At 40.9% G+C, this 22,194-nt stretch overlaps 1 protein-coding gene across 1 annotated transcript in view; it reads left to right on the forward strand.

Moving 5' to 3' along the window:
* LOC124255436 (protein mono-ADP-ribosyltransferase PARP6-like) overlaps nucleotides 1-22,194 on the forward strand; it is a 67,390-nt gene that overhangs the window by 38,591 nt on the left and 6,605 nt on the right. Inside the window, 3 exon segments of the mRNA XM_046689353.1 lie at nucleotides 270-392; nucleotides 11,500-11,554; nucleotides 14,299-14,383. Of these exon segments, the coding sequence (XP_046545309.1) occupies nucleotides 270-392; nucleotides 11,500-11,554; nucleotides 14,299-14,383 (263 nt within the window).

The raw sequence follows: 22,194 nt of genomic DNA on the forward strand, positions 1-22,194 counted from the left end.
CCATGTATTTTAGCTATAATGTTCTATATATCCACATATAAAGGTTGTTAATTTGATACTGCAGACTAATTGTAACATAATTTAGACCATGGTGGTATCAGTGTTGTGACGTGTTGCCAAAGGTCTCATTCCGATGATGTTATTCCTATGGTTATTGCAAGTCTGAGTGAAGGAGTGACAGACACAGAAATAATGTATGGAACAAGGCCTGTGTGTGTGGAACAAGGCTGGTAATGTAAATCCGACTGGACATGTCCTTCATGTTTCAGATGAACGGGGCAGCCTACGGCAAGGGCATCTACCTCAGCCCCTCCTCCAGTGTGTCGTTTGGCTACTCCCGGATGGGATACGGATACTATAACTCCAAAGGCAAACCTGCAGAACAAGAACAGGTATGTAGTTATTACATGCAAATTGTCATTTGATAGGTATTGATGATGATGACAGCCCCATAGAGATTGAGGGTTAGACCAGGCGTTTGGAACATCTTGTCTTTTCATCTGTTTGTTCAATTTGTGACAGAAATACAGCTACGCATAACCATGATGATCATAACTTCTTTGAGAGGCATTTTAGAAGTTGGATAGATGAAGCAAAACCAGGTTCTATGGATAGTCAACTTCTTTATTGCAATGGGTGCGAAGTTTCGGTGTAGGTACTAACACCGTTATCATCACTTGCTTGATAACGGTGTTAGTACCTACACCGAAATGTGGTACCCATTGCAATAAAGTTGTCTATCCATAGAACTTGGTTTTCCTTCATGATGATCACGAAAATAATATTACCTAAAAAGACATATAAGGACAAACTTTATGGATGAGACCCATATAAGGACAAACTTTATGGATGAGACCCATATAAGGACAAACTCTATGGATGAGACCCATATAAGGACAAACTTTATGGATGAGACCCATATGAGGACAAACTTTATGGATGATAAGGACAACTTCAGTCCATATATAATCAGACAAACTCTTAAAAATATGGATGACCCATCCATAAGGTATGGATGAGACCCATATCAAACTCTATGGATGAGACCCATATAAGGACAAACTCTATGGATGAGACCCCTAATATAAGGACAAACTCTATGGATGAGACCCATGATAAGGAACTTCTAAAAATGACACTGAAAGAAGATATAGACCCATGTTGTTATATATAGCTTAGCACACTTATGTGGTTTGCACTGCTTGCAGCATCAATAATATGGTGTGCTTTACATGACAATGCAGAACTATCAACCAAGGCTTGCTCCATTCTCACCCAAATCGGTGTCCGACCTTTACTTGTTGAACATGTGGCGTCATTACGATGTAGAATATCCTTCTGAAACAATGAACACGATGCACCCTGGTGATATAAAGTATGAAAATACCTCTAAACCTAACCATCATCTTGTACACAAAAGATAAAGTTTCTTGAGATTCTGAGTTAGAACTGGCCCAACTCAAAGTATGGTTCGTGCATGAGGTCACCTAACGATGAATACAGGTTAACTGTGTGTCAACTGAAAACATTGTGCACCTTTTCAGAAACAAGGACACTATTAACACTAATTCCCACTCACAACCGCATCATCATAATGTCCTCTGTATGTTTTCAAAACAAAATTTCAACCACACCAGCTTCACAGTGAAAGCTATGAATAAGAGATCCAATATAGCCTGCAGTTACTTCCCTTTGTTTGTGCACTACTGCAAATCTTTTCAGCTTCTTTTGCTGTTAGTCAGTTTCCTCAATGAAAATATGAAATTTGCAATCTACTGAACATGATCGTTTGTATTGGTATATGCGTACAGAATGACAATGTTTTCCATGTAGAGAGTAACATTATGTTTGCTTCTGCCTCATAAATTAGACCAATATTCAGAGATGCCAACTCATACGATTTCATTGTATTCGTTACGAAAAAACAACACAACACAACGATAGTAGTAAAAGTATACGGTTTTAAAAAAAATACATTAAATTATCAATAGCATATGTACCATACTCAATAAATTGCAACCACATTTTATTCAGTATCAAGCAATATGTGGATACTTACTACTGATTTAGGTGAGTACAATGTTAATAACAAGTTCTTAGAATATCTATATTTTCTGTATTAAATATGATATTTTTCCTTATCCTGACTCATGTATTATTGCTTGTCTCCTTCCTTTCCCGAACGTTAGTGGAACACTTGTATCTCCTTTTTGAAGCTCCCTTTAAAAAAAGCAGATGTAAAATCACTACTCACCACGAGTTGTGTCCCTCTGGTTTTTGGCGGGAAAATGGCGCCACCCATCTTCCCATGCTTCACTCTCTCCTTCTTCGCCCTAGTGGACGGTTGGGAGAGCACCTGTGTCTCCAATACGGCACTATATCCTTTGATAACTTAGTTATTTCCCTATAAGTTACCTTTATAAGGTTTCAGGGAGTATCCTTCTACAATATGGTTTGAAATTTATTCATAATTTGACTGTTTATTCACGGTTTTACGTGATTGTTCAGTTTATTTACATTTCATGAAAACCTTTTTTCGTTGTAGGTTTAGGTTCTCTGCTGCAGACTCGCATTATTGTGCCCTAGTTGCACAACAATATGTACTTCCAGCTCTCGCTGTAACTTATGTCAGCAAATAACACAAATTCAATTTAATAATTATTATTTCTCTGTACTTAGGCGTGCTAAGGATAAATCCAGACGACTTTTGCAAGTCATGGGTAAACCGGCTGAGTCCCTCAAGAGCTGTCTATCGTTGTCAGACGACATACTTCCATCCAGTGCCTAAGACTTCAAGCAGCTCTACGGGGTTTTCTTCGCAGATTACGAGGACCTTTTCGGCCGAAATCGTCCCGATGGAAGAGAGAGGTCTTTATGATGAGCCGCTGTTGATCATCCCAGAGATGCAGCATAAGGAAAGGAAGCAGGCCTCAGCAACGGTAACGTCAGCAGCCCTATCTACGCAGTCTGAGTTACCTTCTATACTGACAGCAGAGATCCATGAGGCACAGCGATCCCTGGACCATATCGCTACCATCGCAGATACAACATCTCTACAATCGTCGCAGACATTCAACCCCGGGGCCTTTATGCAGCAATTCTCTCAACAAGATGATGGAGATGATGGAGAAGCGCTTCGCGCAGGAAAGAGCCTCACATGATGGACAGCCAGGCGGCTCTCATGCTCAAGTCATCAACCTCAGAGAGGATCCAGACCTGCACGAACGACCCCACACTGATGATACATCTGAGAGGCCCACCAGAGAATCTAGCTTTAGGACTAAGAGCAGATCTATGCTACATGACGTCAGCAAACCTGCACGCAGGACGGCACGCTCTTCAGAACCAATGAGATCGTCATCAGATGATGAGGCTAATGATGAACCTTCACGCAGGCTACCCACTTCACAGAGAAAGAAACCTACACCACCTAGAAGGTCGAGAGAGACGTCTTGGGACTCAGACCCTCAACAAATCTCTCACCTGCGCGAAGGTCATCTGAATTATCTTCAACAGCGTCAACAACAAGATCGTCACGGGAGTCACCACTTAGGAATACATTGCCAAGTGACCTGCCGGAGGCATCTTCAGAAGTGGGGGCGTGGGATGAGGTCCGCCATTACATCGAAGAAAAGATCTTCTACGTCGGACAACTCCTCAACCCATACGAAGAAGAAGAGGCCATCTTCGTTGCAGAAGAAGCCTTACACCCCTAAGGCTTCAACGAGATCTACTGGAAGCTCTTCAAAGACTACAAGGACCTTCTCTGCCGAGATCGTCCCGATGGAAGAAATAGGCTTGTAGGTAGAACCGCCTATCCTCATCCCAGAGATACTGCATAAGAAGAAGACGCAGGCCTTATCTACGCAGTCTGAGTTACCTTCTACACTGGCAGCAGGGACCCATGAGGTACAGCGATCACTGGACCATATCGCTACCCTCTCAGATGCGTCATCTCTACAGTCATTTCAGATATTCAACCCCGGGACCTTCATGCAGCAATTCTCCAACAGATGATGGACCTGATGGAGAAGCGCTACGCGCAGGACCTTGCATGATGGTCAGGCAGCCGCCTCTCATGCTCAGCCAATGCTGCACGAAGGACCCCGCACCGGTGGTGCATCTGAGATATCTACAAGAGGTTCTAGCTCTAGGACTAAGAGCAGACCTACCCTGCACGACGTCAACGAACCTGCGCGAAGGAAGGGACATTCATCCGACCAAAATAGATCGTCATTTGATGATGAAGCTAATGAAGAGCCTTCGGCCGCAGGCTACCTACATCACAGAGAGGCTTACACCTCCAAGAAGATACAGAGAGACGTCTCAGGACTGAGACCCTCAACAAAATCTCTCACCTGAGCCGAAGGTCGTCAGATAGATCATCAAGAATGTCACCACATAGGAATATATTGCCTTCGCGAAGGCAACCCCGGACACATAGACGCCACCTCCACGCAGGTCGCCATACAGATCTCCTCTTAGAACTACACATAGTTCTACGTGCACTCATCTCCACGCAGATTGTCACGCAGATCTCCATGCAGGAGGATACTCAACGATCATATCCAACTGGACATGATACAGAGGACGATGGCAGAATCAAAGAGAATGAAGCATTCACGTACCTAATGAAGGACGATGATGTAGACACAATCACCTTACCTCCAATTGACCCGGTCTCGACGTACCTGAGGACTTTGACGCAGCCTTCAGGAAGGCAACAAAGTTCCAGTCTCCAAATATCCCACAGTTCAACGCAAAAAGCCGCAACACTCTCAGATGCGTCACTACATCTGCAGTCGTTGCAGACCTTCAACATGGGTATTTTTTTATGCAGCAAATGATGGACCTAATGGACGGTTCGCGCAAGCCTAAAGGACAAAGCTGCGGGAGGTAATCGGCATGAAGAAATGTATGAAGGATCACGCACTTGACAGTCATGCTCTGCAGTTTCGACGATTAATATAGAAATCCTTGGCCATCCCACTTCACCCTCAGACCTTTATCTTCGTTGTGAGCCTATACGAAGGAACTCTTCAGCATGGAGGAAGAAATCTTCGCCTGCGCAAAGACAGAGGGACACGTGTTGAAGTTCAAGAGGGGTACTCTTGTCCGAATTCATCACCTGCGCAGATCTTCAGACTGAATCCAGGACGGGATTCACATCGTTGAGAATTTTTAGATAGATATATCTACATCAGAACATAATAACGGGACTAACTGCACTCCTTGGTGCTAACAACCTACACCTTCTCAAAGGTTAGAGATGTATCTGAAGAATCCAGGAGGGACTCATGTCCATATAGAGATCTTCACTTGCGTACAGATCTTCAGGTATTCACATTGGCGTGGTTCAGCACAGCCTTGCTAAGGCTATGAAGTTACAAAGTCAACATATTCCCAACGTCCAAGCTTGGGAATTCCCCGCTACTTTACATGGGACCCTGCTTAAAGGCTCCAGAGATTGATGTAAACTACAAAATCATCAACGACTCCCTTTGTAGAACTTACAACAAAAGTTGAGCATCAACTCTACAAGGACCTGTGTGTTTCAACACAAAGACGGTATTTTACGACGCTTCATTGAGATCGATGAATGCAGTCTACAGGTGGCAGCGCTGAGGAGGTGTGGACTTCAGCTGATCATCTGTATAAAAGGACGACTGCATTATCTTCAGGACTGAAGTAACAGTCACAGCAGCCAGGAAAACAGCCTACCTACATCGGTATTACGCGGCGAAATCTTTCGCGCGTTTACCATTCAACCCTCTATACACGTGGTCACTCGTGTAACTCCGGAAGGCTATGGACAAGACCGAGTGTTGATAACATATCAACGACTGCACAAGATTCTACAAGGACCTTTTTTCTGCTACACCGGTGACGTCACATCGCGGGAAGCTAAAGGAATCAAAATGCTTCATTTTGATTGGTCCATGAGAGACAACGCCCTGCGCTGAAGTCGGACATAGTTCAGATGTCAGGGATTTGTTTACAAGTGACAACAACCCTTCAACGAGGGAGGAAGGCCTCAATTACAGTCCAATTAGACGGGAACTACGTGATTCGACTGTCTTCACGGGGTTAGAGACCTTCCCTGTCAGCATTGAAGACGGTTCATCAGGCGAATTGCAGCAACATACGTTTGACGGACTTTTGGTTACGGCAGCCAGTCTACCTTACATAGACTTCACAACGATGGCAGTCACAGAGTCGGACTTTGCTTCGTTGCCCTTACGGACATGGCAAGGGTTTCACGATTGTTGGATCGAGATACAAGTCATTGTATCTCAAGCACTACTCTCTCCGTTATTACTACGAAGTTGGCAGAGCCTACGCAGTCCTCAAGTCGGACAGATCCTCGAACATGGGCAACAGATGCTCTAAGCATCTCTTGGGAAGGACTAAACGCTTACACGTTCCAGCCACCAGCTCTAATACCGAAAGTGTTGCAGAAAATCATGCAGACGAGGAACCTGCAACTGATTTTGATTGCGCCTTACTGGCCAGCGAGAATGTGGTTCCCCATTCTCATACAAGAACTAGGACCGCCTCAACTGCAACTACCAGAGTGGACGAACTTGTTAGTACATCCACACACAAAGCAAGCACACGGCAACCCAGAGGTGTTCCGGCTACACGCGTGGAGCGTATCAAGGCGTGCTTGAATAAGAGAGGATATTCCGCCAGAGCAGCGAAAGCAGTTTCGCTAGCTTTACGCAAGTCAACATGCAACTTGTACGACGACAAATGGCGAAGCTTCGAGACCTACGCTTTGAAAACAGGCTTCACAGCCATAAAAGCGACACACCCTCAAGTGGCGGACTATCTTTGTCACCTAAGACAAACGAAGCGGTTAAAAGGGTCAACATACCTAGCGGCATTGAGCTCAGTTATCACTATGAGGACGAGTGTAAAACTGACTAAGGTACCAGAGTTACTGGCCTTACTACGCTCTTTTAAACTGGAGGACCAACAACAGAGATTTATATCTCCGGCGTGGGACCTCAACATAGTTCTACGGCATCTCACCAGTGACGCTTATGAACCATTAGATAGGACATCTTTTGAGTTCTTGACGCAGAAAACTCTATTCCTGATCGCCTTAGCAACAGCAGCAAGGATGTCGGAAATACATTCTCTAGACTTTGAGAGGACACGATTTGACGGAAATCGAAACATCGTGCATATGGGACTGAGATGGGACTTTATAGCAAAGAATCAACTGCCAGGTCAACCGGACAGACAATTCCACATCCCAGGACTATCATCAGTCCTTGGGCCACAGGATACACAGGACCTATCCTTATGCCCAGTAAGAGTATTAAAAGTCTACCTACAAAGGTCTAGGACCAGGAGACGAAAATTCAAGCGTCTTTTCATCCCTATATCGACAGCGACACAGACGGAGATCTCTCGCACTACGATATCAATATGGATGAGAACTGTCATACTACGGGCCTACAAAGCAGCAGGACTTGATCCTCCAAGAGACTCCAATCCACATGAAATAAGAGCTCTGGCATCAACACTCGCTCTACATGGAAATTGCTCTATCACGACGATAATGGAGGGCTGCTTGTGGAAATCGGACATGGTGTTTGCCAACCACTACCTGAGAGACATCGCCACCGAGGACGTCTCTGGCATTCACCATTTCGGCCCACTTGTTGTAGCACAACAATTGACAGTTCCACAAAGGCGCTGAGACGGAGTCTCGCCCTTTTATCACATGACTTGCAAAAGCCTACTCTCAGGAGAGTTAGAGCTTTAGAGTCCATATGCACGTCTAAGACAGACTAGCATAAGTGATAAGACCCAGTACTTGTAAGGACGTACTCGTACATAAAAAGGGTCGCTTCTCCACTTGATGCTTGCATCAAGAGATGGAGTTGCAAAATCCACATAAAAATGTTAACACAAGCAAGGACCAAAAGTTAACAATTGTGGTCCCCCCATCAGAGAAAGCTGGAAGTAAAGGGTTACAGCAGCAGCAGAGCCTAGCAGTAAATTGAAGTGCTACCAGGAAGTTCCCATAGGGGGGTATGCAAGACGTAAATCACTAATTGGAATCCAGAAGTGGCTTGTCCCACCACCAGATCCGACGGATTCTACAAGCAATAATACATGATTCAGGATAAGGAAAAATATGTAATTTTCTGAGTAAAATTGATATTTTATACTTATCCTGACTCATGAGGTAAGCCCTCCCAACCTCCCCGCTAGGCACTTTGGATTTCCCTGTAAATCGAGGTGTCGGGCTAGCTATTCGGAGAGAGTGAAGCATGGGAAGACGGGTGGTGCCGTTTTCCCGCCAAAACCAGAGGGACACAACTCGTGGTGAGTAGTGATTTTACGTCTGCTTTTTTGAAAGGGAGCTTCAAAAAAGAGATACAAGTGTTCCTCTAACGTTCGGGAAAGGAAGGAGACAAGCAATAATACATGAGTCAGGATAAGTATAAAATATCAATTTTACTCAGAAAATTACATAATTCTTTTGAAAGGTTAATACTAATTTTTGCCCCCAAAATACTAGTTTTTGCATCAGTTTTTGGCCAAAATACTAATTGGGCTAAATTAGGGTTGGCATCTCTGCAATATTGCAAACAGTGTTCAGATATTTTCTCTCTGATATGTGGATGTATAAGATTTAAAAATACGTTTCATGGCCAGAATCATAATTAAAACAAAGGGAAAACAAAATTAAAATACAGTGGGAGGAAGACTTTGTGTCACTGACGAATAATATTCGTGATTAGGTGATGTGATTTGCTGATAATTTCATAAAAAATGCTAAAAAGAATGTTGAATGAAATCTTGAATACTACATATAACAGTAGTATAATGCATAACGAATGTAAGCCCAACGGTACCAAATAAATACTAACTAGATATTAAAACAAAACTGCAAAGGAGAATATAAAAACGTGCATCTTCTATGATGCGGCCCTTTTGACTTTTTGATGTGGCCCTTTTGACTAGGGGTTTGTGGCCCTTTTGACTTTCTTGCGGCCCTTTTGACTTTTCTGTTTTGCGGCCCTTTTGTCATGCGGCCCTTTTGACCTGTTCCCAGAAAATTAGGCACATTCCAAAACAGACTGGCATTGAATACACATTGCTGTTTAGAAAGTGGTCAAATCTAATATGTGTTATATTGGGGATTATGCTGGCAATTAGGTGCCTGACTCTGAGGGTGTGGGTTCGAATCCTGGATGGAACTCAACCCAACAAAAGTACTAGAATCTGTACTTTGCTATGAAAGTGTAATCCCATATGTAACTTATGTTACTTTTCACCACTTTCTAAATGGCATTGTGTATTCATAGCTTTTGGCAATTTACACTTATCATAGGTGTACACAAAGTCCGAAGTCTAGACTACCGGTTGTCCAACTTCCATTTTGTGGAAGCCGCCATGGCTAAGTGGGTTAGGCGGCTGACTTTGTGTGCTGGCGATTAGGTGCCTGATTCTAAGGGTATGGGTTCGAATCCTGGATGGAACTCAACCCAACAAAAGTACTAGAATCTGTACTTTGCTATGAAAGTGTAATCCCATATGTAACTTATGTTACATTTCACCACTTTCTAAATGGCATTGTGTATTCATAGCTTTTGGCAATTTACACTTATCATAGGGGTACACAATGTCCGCAGTCTAGACTACCGGTTGTCCGACTTCCATTTTGTGGAAGCCGCCATGGCTAAGTGGGTTAGGCGGCTGACTTTGTGTGCTGGCGATTAGGTGCCTGATTCTAAGGGTATGGGTTCGAATCCTGGATGGGACTCAACCCAACAAAAGTAATCGAATTTGTACTTTACTAAGAAAGTGTAATCCCAAATATAACATATTTTACAGATTGGCTTTGGTCTTCATCAGTTTCGTGGTATAAGCACTTTTCTTGTTTTGGAGGAATTGTTCATATCCATCTCTTCAGGAAATAAAGAGTTTCGACAGCTCAGACTGATTGTTTGCATGTTTTGTCTTTCTTTGGCATAATCCTGATTAAATTCCTTGCTTTTGTCGGGAACAAATGTTCTTTCAATGTAAATGTATGTATTTGGATTTTTTTAGCTTATTCATATACATCTGTCACCATGGTAACAGATTAATGTATAAAACATTTTGACAGATATGGTAGAACTGTAACTTCCACTCACTGAGATAAAAGCGTGACACATTGCAGTATTCTTTGCATCAGGCATGTATATCTCTCTTGCTTCAGGAATTTATATGTTTCTGATTGAACTGTCTGACAGTTGTTTGTTTAAAACCATGAAAATGAACCCAACTGGGACAAAATTAAATTTCAATTGCATAAGTTGTTCTGTGGACCTGTGCCAGTGATGAGACAAAATGAGATATTGCAAACATTTGGATTTCATATTGTATTGAGCGTTCAGAATAGTATCTTGGGATTCTTTTAGGTTGGGTTGTAGTATTTCAATCTGGGGACCATCTAGACCTGTTTACGTTGTACTCATGATATCATGATAAGGACCCTTTGAGTTTATTTGGTACACTGAAACTGTAATGAAGATTATTTCATTAGTCGATGGTAACTCATTGGACATGTAATATGCTCATAACATTGAGGAGTGTTATCTTAGTGTTATCTATCTAGTGTTATCTAGTTATCTAGTGGATAGAGTGTCTGTCTGGAGGGCAGACGTTTGACTGAATGATCCCTGGATGTGTTGCACCAAGATGGTACTTGTTTTTACCCTGACTCTCACCGGGTTCAGTATACTGTATATGCATTGGGTATTCTGTTAAACTGATTCCTGGTATCTCCTTGGGCCAGCACAACATAACTGATATAAACCCAAACACCTGTGGAGATCAGGGTTAGAATTGATCTTCAGCAACCCATGCTTGTCGTAAGAGGCAACTCAATGTGATCGGGTGGTCAGGCTGGCTGACTTGGTTGACACATGTCATCATATCCCAATTGCATAAATCGATGCTCATGTTGTTGATCACTGGATTGTCTGCTCCAAACTCGATTATTTACAGACTGACGCTATATAGCTGGAATATTGCTGAGTGCGGCGTAAAACTAAACTCACTCACTCACTATAAAGCCAGACTTGATAAATGTGAAAAACCCTATGCAGAGACATACATACATACAGACAGACAGACAGACAGACATACAGACAGACAGACAGACAGACAGACAGACAGACAGGAAGTACAGTAAATCATGTATGCGACACTAAAACCTTTTCATGATCTAATTCCAATGTTGTACAAGTGCTTCCTGTTGACCTAGTTCTTTTGCCTTATTAATCAGTAATGGAATTAACTCCCATACGCTGAGGTTAAACTGGTCATAGCCAAATGGCTTTGGTATGCAAGGGATCATTAGAATAAAACATTTGGTGATGAACTCGGTGGCAGGGTCATGACACTCAAGCCTTCGTGAGAGGCGTCAGTGGGTCACCACATTGGCACTATGCAGGAACTTGTCATGAAAACCAATCATTTCTGTTCCAGTCCAAGACCCGTTTCCTGATGAGTGACAACATTACGTGTGTGGCGCTGTGTGAAGGTTAGTATTAATATCGGGTACTCCTGCTACTTTGGGGGCAAATGAGTCAAGTAACTTAAAAATGCATAAGGTTAACTAATAGGCCTTGGCATTATGTCCTCCTGTCTGTTCAGGTTGCCTGGGATTGATAGAAGGGATAAACTGTATATCTTCAAGAGGTTATCCTAGGAATTTTTCAGGCTATTATTTTTCTTCTTTGAAACCACAACAACTTATACACTCGTCATGATGCAACATTATGGGCTTCTTCATGTAATTAAAGAACAGGTTTTCTTGTGTATAGAATTACACAAAATTTAGGCTTGAGTGAGTGAGTGAGTGAGTGAGTATGGTTTTACGCCGCTTTTAGCAATATTCCAGCAATATCACAGCGGGGGACAACAGAAATGGGCATCACACATTGTACCCATGTGGGGAATCGAACCTGGGTCTTCGGCGTGATGAGCGAACGCTTTACCCACTAGGCTACCCCGACGCCACTAGGCTTTGAGAAGCAATGGCAAAGCTTTATGAATATGTGTTTTCAACAGTGGTCATAATTCTGTTATTGAGATATTTTATAGCATGTAAACAACAAAAAAAAAGAATATATCTTTATGTATCAGAAATAATATTAGTCGTATTGTGTAAAATGTTAAAGCACCATCTTCTCTGCAATGAAGTCTGTTTAACTTTGCAACTGAGTACTCTGGGAATCTCAGTTAACCAGCATCTATTTCTGGTTATGGCCAAAATTATTAAAACATTTTACTCTTAGTACTCTTGTATCTATTTGTTCTTGATACTGGCACTGACTATTGGTACTAATCCCCAATTTACTCTGTGTACTGCATTGTTTTCTGACCCGCCGAGGGCGGTGGGGTAGCCTAGTGGTTAAAGCGTTGGCTCGTCACACCGAAGACCCGGGTTCGAATCCCCACATGGGCACATTGTGTGAAGCCCATTTCCGGTGTCCCCTGCCGTGATATTGCTGGAATATTGCTAAAAACGCCGTAAAACCATACTCACTCACTCACTCTGACCCGTGAAGGAAAACCCTTCAGTAACTCATGCTTGTTGTAAGAGGCGACTAACGGGATGGGGTGCTTGGTTGACACATGCCATCGGTTCCCAAATGCGCAGATCGATGCTCATGCTGTTGATCACTGGATTGTCTGGTCCAGACTTAATTATTTACAGACTGCCGCCATATAGCTGGAATAGAGCTGAGTGCAGCGTAAAACTAAAGTCACTCACTCACTCATTGTTTTGTGATAAGATGATTGATGGCTTGATTGCTGATTTCCGTAACAATAGATGCTGGGAAACATCTGAACATAGGCATGAGTTAACATCCACTCCATGTTTGTCTGTATGTAGTTAATTCATACTGTTAATCAGGACAACAAGGTAACTGGTGACCCATCATTGGGAAAGTTGAGAAGCCTATGTATCCGCCCTTCCTGATACAGAATTAGCTTTTTTAGCCTTCCAGAAACTCAAAACCAACATCCAGAATGTTTTTTAGCAAAAATAACACAGAGCTACAGACAAGAAATAAACAGTTGAATGATATGAATTGAACTCCACAAAAAATGTGATGCAAGAACTTATTGGCTTTTATGTTTTTTCTTGTGTTTTTTTCTTTTGATGATTTCTTTTTTCAAATTTACCAGCTCTCACTGTCTTAGGTTGCATTGTTCGCTGGTTTCATTGGATGTAGATTTAGGTAGTCCACTGTACTTGTGTCTATTTACAGCATTCAGTTGATATTTTATCCATTTTGCACTTAGTCTAGCCCAATGAGCTTGTGTCATGTTGTAACCAGTTGTCTCTGGTCCAGCTTTAACCCATTCAACAGCGCAGGCCGAATAATCGGCCACAACGTTATGAGTCCCCAGACACCGGAGGCCGATTAATCGCCCAGGCAGTAGTCATGTCAAAATGAGACATAATTTTAGGAATGCACAAAGTCAGGACATATGCCCGGAAGAAAACAAATCTCAGGCTACAGACCCGCATCGAATAGCAGAGCGAGTCTCTGATTTGATAGCGTCTTCTATTATTCCCACCTCTTTTAACGTGCAACTATATTATCCAATCAGAGAGCTCTGCTATTCGGTCTTGGTCTGTAGCCTGAGATTTGTTTACTTCGGGCATATGTCCTGACTTCGTTGCATGAATGGACGGCAAAATTATTGAAAGCTTTAAATGAGAATAAATTCACCAAGTTAGTGATGCATAAAGGTACTTTACAGAGGTCAACTGAGCATAAATTGTGCAGTTTATTCAACGGTCAAAGCTGTTTGTCAGACCCGAAACCCACCCGAGGCGAGCCGGACGCCATTTTGTTTCGATTTTACTGACACACCTTTCTTATATCTTATACATATAGGTTTAATGATGAGCCTGAAACTTTATTTTCCGTTGTTATGTCATGTTACCGAGCGGAAAGCCACAGGGATTTCTGTCATTTTCGATAATGGCACTCAGATAAATATAAAATCTGAATTTGCATTTTCATTCAAAAATAATTTTATTTAAGGAGTTGATGCCCATGGAATCTTTTAAATGGTGTCTGGGATGTATAACAAACTTCATAAACATGAGGTCTAAAGCTCTGAGTGAATGATATGATGTAAAACACAATAGCATGCAGTGTTTTAATGCCAAAGGGTATGGGGTGGGGGATCTTGATTGTATGTTGTTGATTAAGAATTTATATATATTCTCAAATGATGATTACATTTTTTTTATTATTGCAGTGTTGACTTCGTCCAACCTGAAAAAGAACAACGACATATGGGTGTGTCCTAGCATGGACCATTGCTGTACAAGATTCTTCTTTGTGTGAGTACAGCAGCTCTCCTTGAGTGAGTGAGTGAGTGGGTGGGTGGGTATGTGGATGTGTGAGTGAGTGAGTATGTGGGTGTTTGGGTGAGTGAGTGAGTGGGTATGTGGGTGTTTGAGTGAGAAGGTTTTACCATGTTTGGCAATATTTAGGAAACATCAGTGCCACCCTTTGTTATCCAATATGTTTTGTTTCCATTGCATCATGTGTAGATCGATGCTCATGCTGTTGATCACTGGATTGTCTGGTCCAGACTCGATTATTTACAGACTGCCGCCATATAGCTGGAATAATGCTGAGTGCAGCGTAAAACTACACTCACTCACTCACTCACCATTCCATCATGATATATTCCTAGGAAACAACCACTACAGTGCTACTCTAAGAGAATTTCTTCCACATTCTAGTATGATATATTTCAATGCTCTGTGTCTCGGTTGAGAGGTAGAAAAATCAAACTTAGTTTGTGGTTGCACTTTCATCATAAGTATTGATGCATTGTCAGTTAACTTGATTTTCTGGTACATTACTAGCTTTTGCTGAATAAGCAGTTTTTCATTCATGTTTTTTTCAGCCAATATACTTAGTTTGTGTGTATACAATTTTCATGTGATGTGTTCTGGAGGTAATGAAGGGTTTGGAAATTGAGTTTCTTGATCATAATTGTGCATAATGTTTGTAGCTCTCTTATGGTAATGAAACATCTCTCCATCTTACATCGCCTGCCATTCTTTGATGTACAGCCTGATAATGGTATAATAGAAAAGAGCAATACATCACACACAATGGTTCACCTCATCCATTACACCCACAGGATATAATAAAGGCTTTCATGACTCTGTTACTTACCCTTGACATCTTCGTAGGAATCGTTATTGACACATGACGTTGTGCTGTCCTGCCTGCTGTCTTGCAGCAAGTAGCCACATCTCCCTGCAGACCTGTCCGGCCAGGTTAGAAGAATGCTGGATCACATAAAGGAAACGCTTTGGGGACTTGCACATTGGTGCCTTCACGGCTGGAAATGGGCATCTTGATTTAAAGAAATGCTCTTTTGATGGTTTTGTGTTCAGAATGGATGGAAATTATCCATTCTTGTAGACAGTGTATAGAATATGTGCAGACACTCACACTGGACAAATGACATCAGAAGATTAGCTTATTACTGATTACACATATGAGGATGTTTCCATTTGGAAATTAGTGTTGCTGTGAGCAAGTCAGAATGAAAGTGGAAATGTAAGCTTTAATTTGTAGAGATATAAGAATGAAATAAAGGTTGGTACAGTGAATGGCAATTAGACATGTTTCGTTTTGGATGTTTTCAACAACTACACATTGTGGTAGGTGTATTCCAGTAAAACACATGTAATCTAGTACAACACCTAGGTGTACTTCAGTACAACAGTAGGTGGACTCCAGTACAACAGTCATGGTACTCCAGTACAGTGGTACATGTATTCGAGTACATCACCTTGGTGGATCCCTATTCAACAGTGATGGTACTACAGTACAATACTCCTGTACTGTGGCAGGTGTATTCATGTACAACACCTAGGTGTACTCCAGTACAATAGCAGGTGGACTCCAGTACAACAGTGATGGTACTCCTGTACAATGGTACATGTATTCGACTACAACACCGAGGTGGATTCCTATTCAACAGTGATGGTACTACAATACAATACTCCTGTACTGTGGCAGGTGTATTCATGTACAACACCTAGGTGTACTCCAGTACAATAGCAGGCAGACTCCAGTACAATGGTACATGTATTCGAGTACATCACCTTGGTGGATCCCTATTCAGCAGTGATGGTACTCCCAATACAATACTCCTGTACAGTGGCAGGTGTATTCATGTACAACACCTAGGTGTACTCGAGTACAATAGCAGGTGGAATCCAGTACAACAGTGATGGTACTCCTGTACAATGGTACATGTATTCGACTACAACACCGAGGTGGATTCCTATTCAACAGTGATGGTACTACAATACAATACTCCTGTACAGTGGCAGGTGTATTCATGTACAACACCTAGGTGTACTCCAGTACAATAGCAGGCAGACTCCAGTGCAATGGTACATGTATTCGAGTACATCACCTTGGTGGATCCCTATTCAGCAGTGATGGTACTACAATACAATACTCCTGTACTGTGGCAGGTGTATTCATGTACAACACCTAGGTGTACTCGAGTACAATAGCAGGCGGACTCCAGTACAATGGTACATGTATTCGAGTACATCACCTTGGTGGATCCCTATTCAGCAGTGATGGTACTCCCAATACAATACTCCTGTACAGTGGCAGGTGTATTCATGTACAACACCTAGGTGTACTCCAGTACAATAGCAGGCGGACTCCAGTACAATGGTACATGTATTCGAGTACAACACCTAGGTGGATCCCTATTCAGCAGTGATGGTACTCCAATACAATAGTAGGGCTTCTGTCCCAGACTGTTACCTAGTAACAGAGGTTGTACTGTGGTGAGCTGGTGTACGCCTACATCATCTATAGATTAGCACTCCAAACATGAACATTAATCCATGTACAGTCAAAACAGACTTCTTTCACATCAAAACACAAAAACATTCTCTAACCTTTTTGTACTAGTGAGAAACCTCTACAGAATTGTGGGCTAAGTTACTGAGAGGCTAATGACACATGGCAGGTGTCCCCAAGGATAACACATGCTTTTGAAGGGGAAGACCTGGTTTGTGTAGCCTTGTTTGAAGGAGGCCATGATGTGTTGTTGAACACTTACAAGTGTTCTCTGTTTGTGTGTAAGTTAAGTTCTCTGACTGAAGTTTTTCTCCCAACCTTTTGTAATTCCAATGATCTGCTGAAGCAATTTGATAAAAATTTAAGCTCATCTTGATATGGTACTTTAGAATATGTTCCTTTTCCCATGCACATGGCCTCCAAAATGAGTAAATAATTATTACCATATAAGTGAGTTTTAAGTTTCATTGTCATCATTATTTGATGTTTGTGTTTGCTAAATGTGCTAGAATTCATCACACTTATTTGTCACTGTAATGGAGATTGAAGAGTAATGGGTCATGCAAAATATATGTTGAACAAGATTCTGGAGAAGCAAATCACATTTAACAAGAATTTGAAACGCAGAAAAGCTTTGACACTTGAAACTTTGTAATTTTGACTCAACAATTGCAATCCATTGATAGTTAAATGCATCGTTACAGCCCTAATAATACCTCACCAGCACTCTTTATATACATTTTGATATAAGATGAAAGGTATCTAAAGGACAGTAGTGTAGTAATGTCTATATACCATTCCTTCTATTGTTAAGGATTATTGCACAATCGCTCCTTCTTAATTAGGACATTCAAGGTCCCAGTTTAGTGAGGGGACCCCATTCAAACTTAAAGCCAGGCAGCTGTGTTGCTAGCAATTTAATTTGTTGAATATTTAACATGGTTGTAACACCCAAGGACTGTGTTCGAATCCCCACATGTGTACAATGTGTGAAGCCAATTTCTGGTATCCCCTGCCATAATATTGCTAAAAGCAGCATAAACCCAACTCACTAACTCTAACAGAAACCAAGGCAGCTGTGTTTCTAGCAGTTTATATTTTGTTGAATATTTAACAAGGTTGTATTGCCGTTCGATTACCCACATGGGAACAATGTGTGAAGCCCATTTCTGGTTTTCCATTGTCAGGTTATTGCTAAAAACAGAGTAAATCCCAAGTCACTCACTCTAACAGAAACCAAGGCAGCTGTGTATCCATCAATTTAGTCTGTTGCATATTTAATAGCGGTGTTCCGATTAATTGAAATAATCGAAGATTGGTCACTTGGAAAACATATTTCATCACTTTAAAGTAGTAAGTTGCATCATGTTATATGTATCTGGAATAACAACCTGGATAGGAAAATCTGAAAAATGACGCTAACCAATTTTTTGATTGTTTGTTGGTAATGAAGCAATCATCAATTGTGAGATTTCAACCAATTCCCAACACTAATATTTAACTAGGTTGTATCACGAAAGACCCTGGTTCGATTTCCCCACATAGGAACAATGTGTGAAGCCTATTGGAAAAACATATTCGCAGTACAGCTTTTGAAGATGAGGTCCCATGTTTGTGGCAGAGAAAGGTCTGAGTCTGTAATTACCCTGTCAAAGAAGACGTCATAAGCACTTCCTTGTCACACTGAAGACTGGGGCTCCATTCCCCAAATGGGTACAGTCTGTGAAGACCATTTCTGGTGTCACTGGCTGTGATGTTGCTGGTATGTTGCTAAAAGTGGCATAAAACCTCACCCACTGAATCCCACTCACCTTCTCACCCATCCACTCACCCACCCACCTTCTCACCCACTCACCCATTGTTTGACTGACTGATTCACTCACTTGTCAGCTGTGGCCCTAAGATAAATCACTGCATTGTTCAGCTGAAGGCTTCAGCTTTACAGACAGGGAGAAGGAAGATTTAGTTTGTTTTTGGTTAGCAGAAGCTCGTGGGAAGGAACTGACATTGTATAACATCTGAGTAAATTTATACGACTGTCAGATATTTCTGACGCCCTTTTTGACAAAAGACTGAAATAGCCTCTTATTGAAACTTAAGGGCAATAAATGCCAGCCAGTTGTCATCACAGGATGAAGGCTAAAGAATGCAATTTTTACATTTGACAGTTAATTTCAGGTTATTCATAGGTTTCCAGGTTGTTGTCCCCAAGGGGACTGTGTGGGCACTGTTGTTGATGCTGGGTATGCTGCAGCGCTTCCTTATCACTTCGGCTCTGTGGGGAAGTTCTTTTGTCTTTAGTAAATGGAATGATGAACATTAATGCTTATGATGGAATGATTATTGATTTTTCATGTCAGATCTAAGTGGGATCTTGAGAGAGAAGGAATGTTTTTTGCGATTCTTTTGGTCATTAAGGCCAGACCAATTTTATTTCTTGTTTTACGGATTTTTGTCCTCAGACAACCTATAGGCAGGAGGGATAAAATAAAAATAAAATCAGCCAGTCAAAGTAATATTCCTTTTAAATACTAATTTTGTCAATTTATGAAGTGTATATGGGGCAAAAAAGAACCTAAAACATTTTTCTTGTAAGTTTACATTTTGGGCCAATAAAACATTAGGATTTTATTTTTTGAGTGGGGAAAATTAATTTATATTTTTTTTCTTATTCGCGAAAAAATATGAACGGGGTATCCGTAAAACAAGAAATAAAATTGTTCTGGCCTAATCTATTTTTTATAAGAAACGGTTGATGCACCATAACTTCTGACAGTTGACAACCAACATTGTGTTTATTGCAAGAAAAATATGCTTATTTAGAATAAATTTTCACATGAATAATAAATTCCTGTCTTAACACCCAAAATGTCACTGTTTAATAGATTTCATAAGAATAAAAATGATGATGATGGTGGTTTGATATAATCTGTAAGTACTAACAACTTTTTGTCCTGTTTTATCCTAGTTTTAATCATGCAAACACATTCAAGCTTCAGAGAAAATAAAAGATCTGCTGACCCATTACAAAGACAGTTGGATGATGCCAGATTTATGTGCAAAAGGATGAACATATGCATGGTTGTGTAAGAAACTTTGAGCACTGGAATAAGGTCAGGTGTATTGAGGCACATGTTCAGTCTAGTTCCATAAACCCTGATTGCTTGTGTTTGTTATACTGGCCTAGCATTCCCTATCCAGGGTTAGAAATAGAAATGAAAATTATCTCAGTGTTTATTAGCTTTAGGAAATAGATAAAACTCACATATAAGGTACACTGTGATTATTCTTGAAGGAATAACTAAGATGTGAAAAAAGTTCACTAGTCTCAGAGGGGAAACAATTTTCCAAGCTCTCCTGATTAATGCTTCAGCAAATACCGAAATGTGTGTCAAACCTTATTTGTTGCCTTAATTTAATCAGTAGTGATCAGTTACTTGACCTTATCATCAAACTGTCTGTGTCCCTGCAAAACCAGTGTTTAACACTGCTGCATCAGTGGATCCAATGATACCCTGTGGTGAGGGTCACTGGTATCTATTTATGGCCACTTCATAAAGTTCTTCATTAGTGGGGGACTAGTGGCTTTGGTAGACAGCTCAGCTAGCCAGCAGCAGTAACCCACAATGATCCCGTGTTAATCAAACATGACTGGTCGGGTATATCTGCTGAGCTGGTTTTTCCTGACATGTTGGCAAACAAAAGGTCGCATACTGCTGTTTTGGTAGAGTCTTCTTGTACTGCATAGACTGTCGGACTCTCACTGGTGATCACTGTCTCATTAACTTCAATACAAACTTGTTACACAGACAGCAGTCCTTTCCTTCTGTCCTTCACTGAGATTACCAAGCTTCAATTGGTTGATCTCAAACATAGAGTTTTGTGGAACACGCACACATAACGGCTGATTTCATTAAAGTTTTTTTCGCAACTATTACTTGTCAAAGTTTAAATTCACTTTGTTTTTTGATGGTGCTCATTATTCTGTTGCTGATGAAATTTATGCTGTAGTTTCTTTCAAAGTATTGATGATAAATGGTGATGAATTAGATTTCTTTCACTGTTAGCATGGAGTCTTTGATCTGTTGAATGTGAATGTAGCCCCGTAGCGTTTGGTCGATATTGGAATATTATCTCAAGTAGGGTTCTTCTGTGGGAAGTGTTATACAATAGTTTGCTGAGCAGTTGTGTACATTTCACCTTCACCCAGATAAAAACATGATTACGGAAATGAAAATTTCATAATTTTGATGTGGAATACAAAAAAGGTTGCAATGTAACATGTCATGATCTTAGAGTAGAGTCCAGAAGGCTGACAACTTAACCTGAAGGCTGCATAATAAATACAATCCAAAAAGTTGCATTCCATCTTAATTATTCTTTTTCAAGCAGCACACAATTTGATGAATGTTTTATGACAATCTTATTAAACTCGGATCCTAGCCGTCACTACCGTGACACAAGGACCTGGGGTCATCCCTTTTTGGGCCATGTCAGAATTTTTTACTGACCAATGAAATGAGGAAGTAATCTGTGTTAGCCAATCAGACAGCAGCTCTCTCCAGCTTTATCGCACTAGTTTCAAATTCAGACTACTTCAGAATACTTTGAAAACTATTTTGATAATGTTGTGGAATGTGTAATAGATTGCAAGGAAAAGTATATGGTAGTACTTCCAATGGGCTATTTAAAGTCTCTTACATTTGAGATGTTTATCTTATTGAAGTGGAAACAGACAATGATTTTGAAAGAATCAGTGTAATACACTGTACCTGACTGTTTGGAATACAAATGGTAATGTCTGTGCTTGCATGATCAGAAAACACTTTCTGACTCTCACTTTCACGGTCTGGTGAGTGATGATCTGATTGGTCAGATGAAAGGTTGTAGTAGTGCTGGTATTGGCATACAACAAGCCATACGATACATCATGATACTGAAATTTTAGTCACGATGATATATTGCCAAAGTATTGTGCACTTAAACTGCGATACAATGCAAATCCCAATACAAGGGTGGCGATACGATACATATGACGATACTAAAATCTTTATTTCTAACACCAACTTTAAAACAGATCAAAACGAAACCAATTTTGATGTATTTCGTCAAATTCCCCCATCGTTGTTCAATGTTCATTCAGAAACAAGATAATTAAGTTAATACATGGACTTTGTGAATGTTAATAACATGTGAGCGTTATGTCTGACACAGTTCTTGATGCAAGAATTTACAAGAAAACTTTTACTTTTGAAGAGAAAATAAGTATTAAAGCATATGTTTTAATCATCAAACAAAA

Source organism: Haliotis rubra, unplaced genomic scaffold (genome assembly GCF_003918875.1).
Source record: "Haliotis rubra isolate DU_JTF1 unplaced genomic scaffold, ASM391887v1 Scf60, whole genome shotgun sequence".
Classification (NCBI taxonomy): domain Eukaryota; kingdom Metazoa; phylum Mollusca; class Gastropoda; order Lepetellida; family Haliotidae; genus Haliotis; species Haliotis rubra.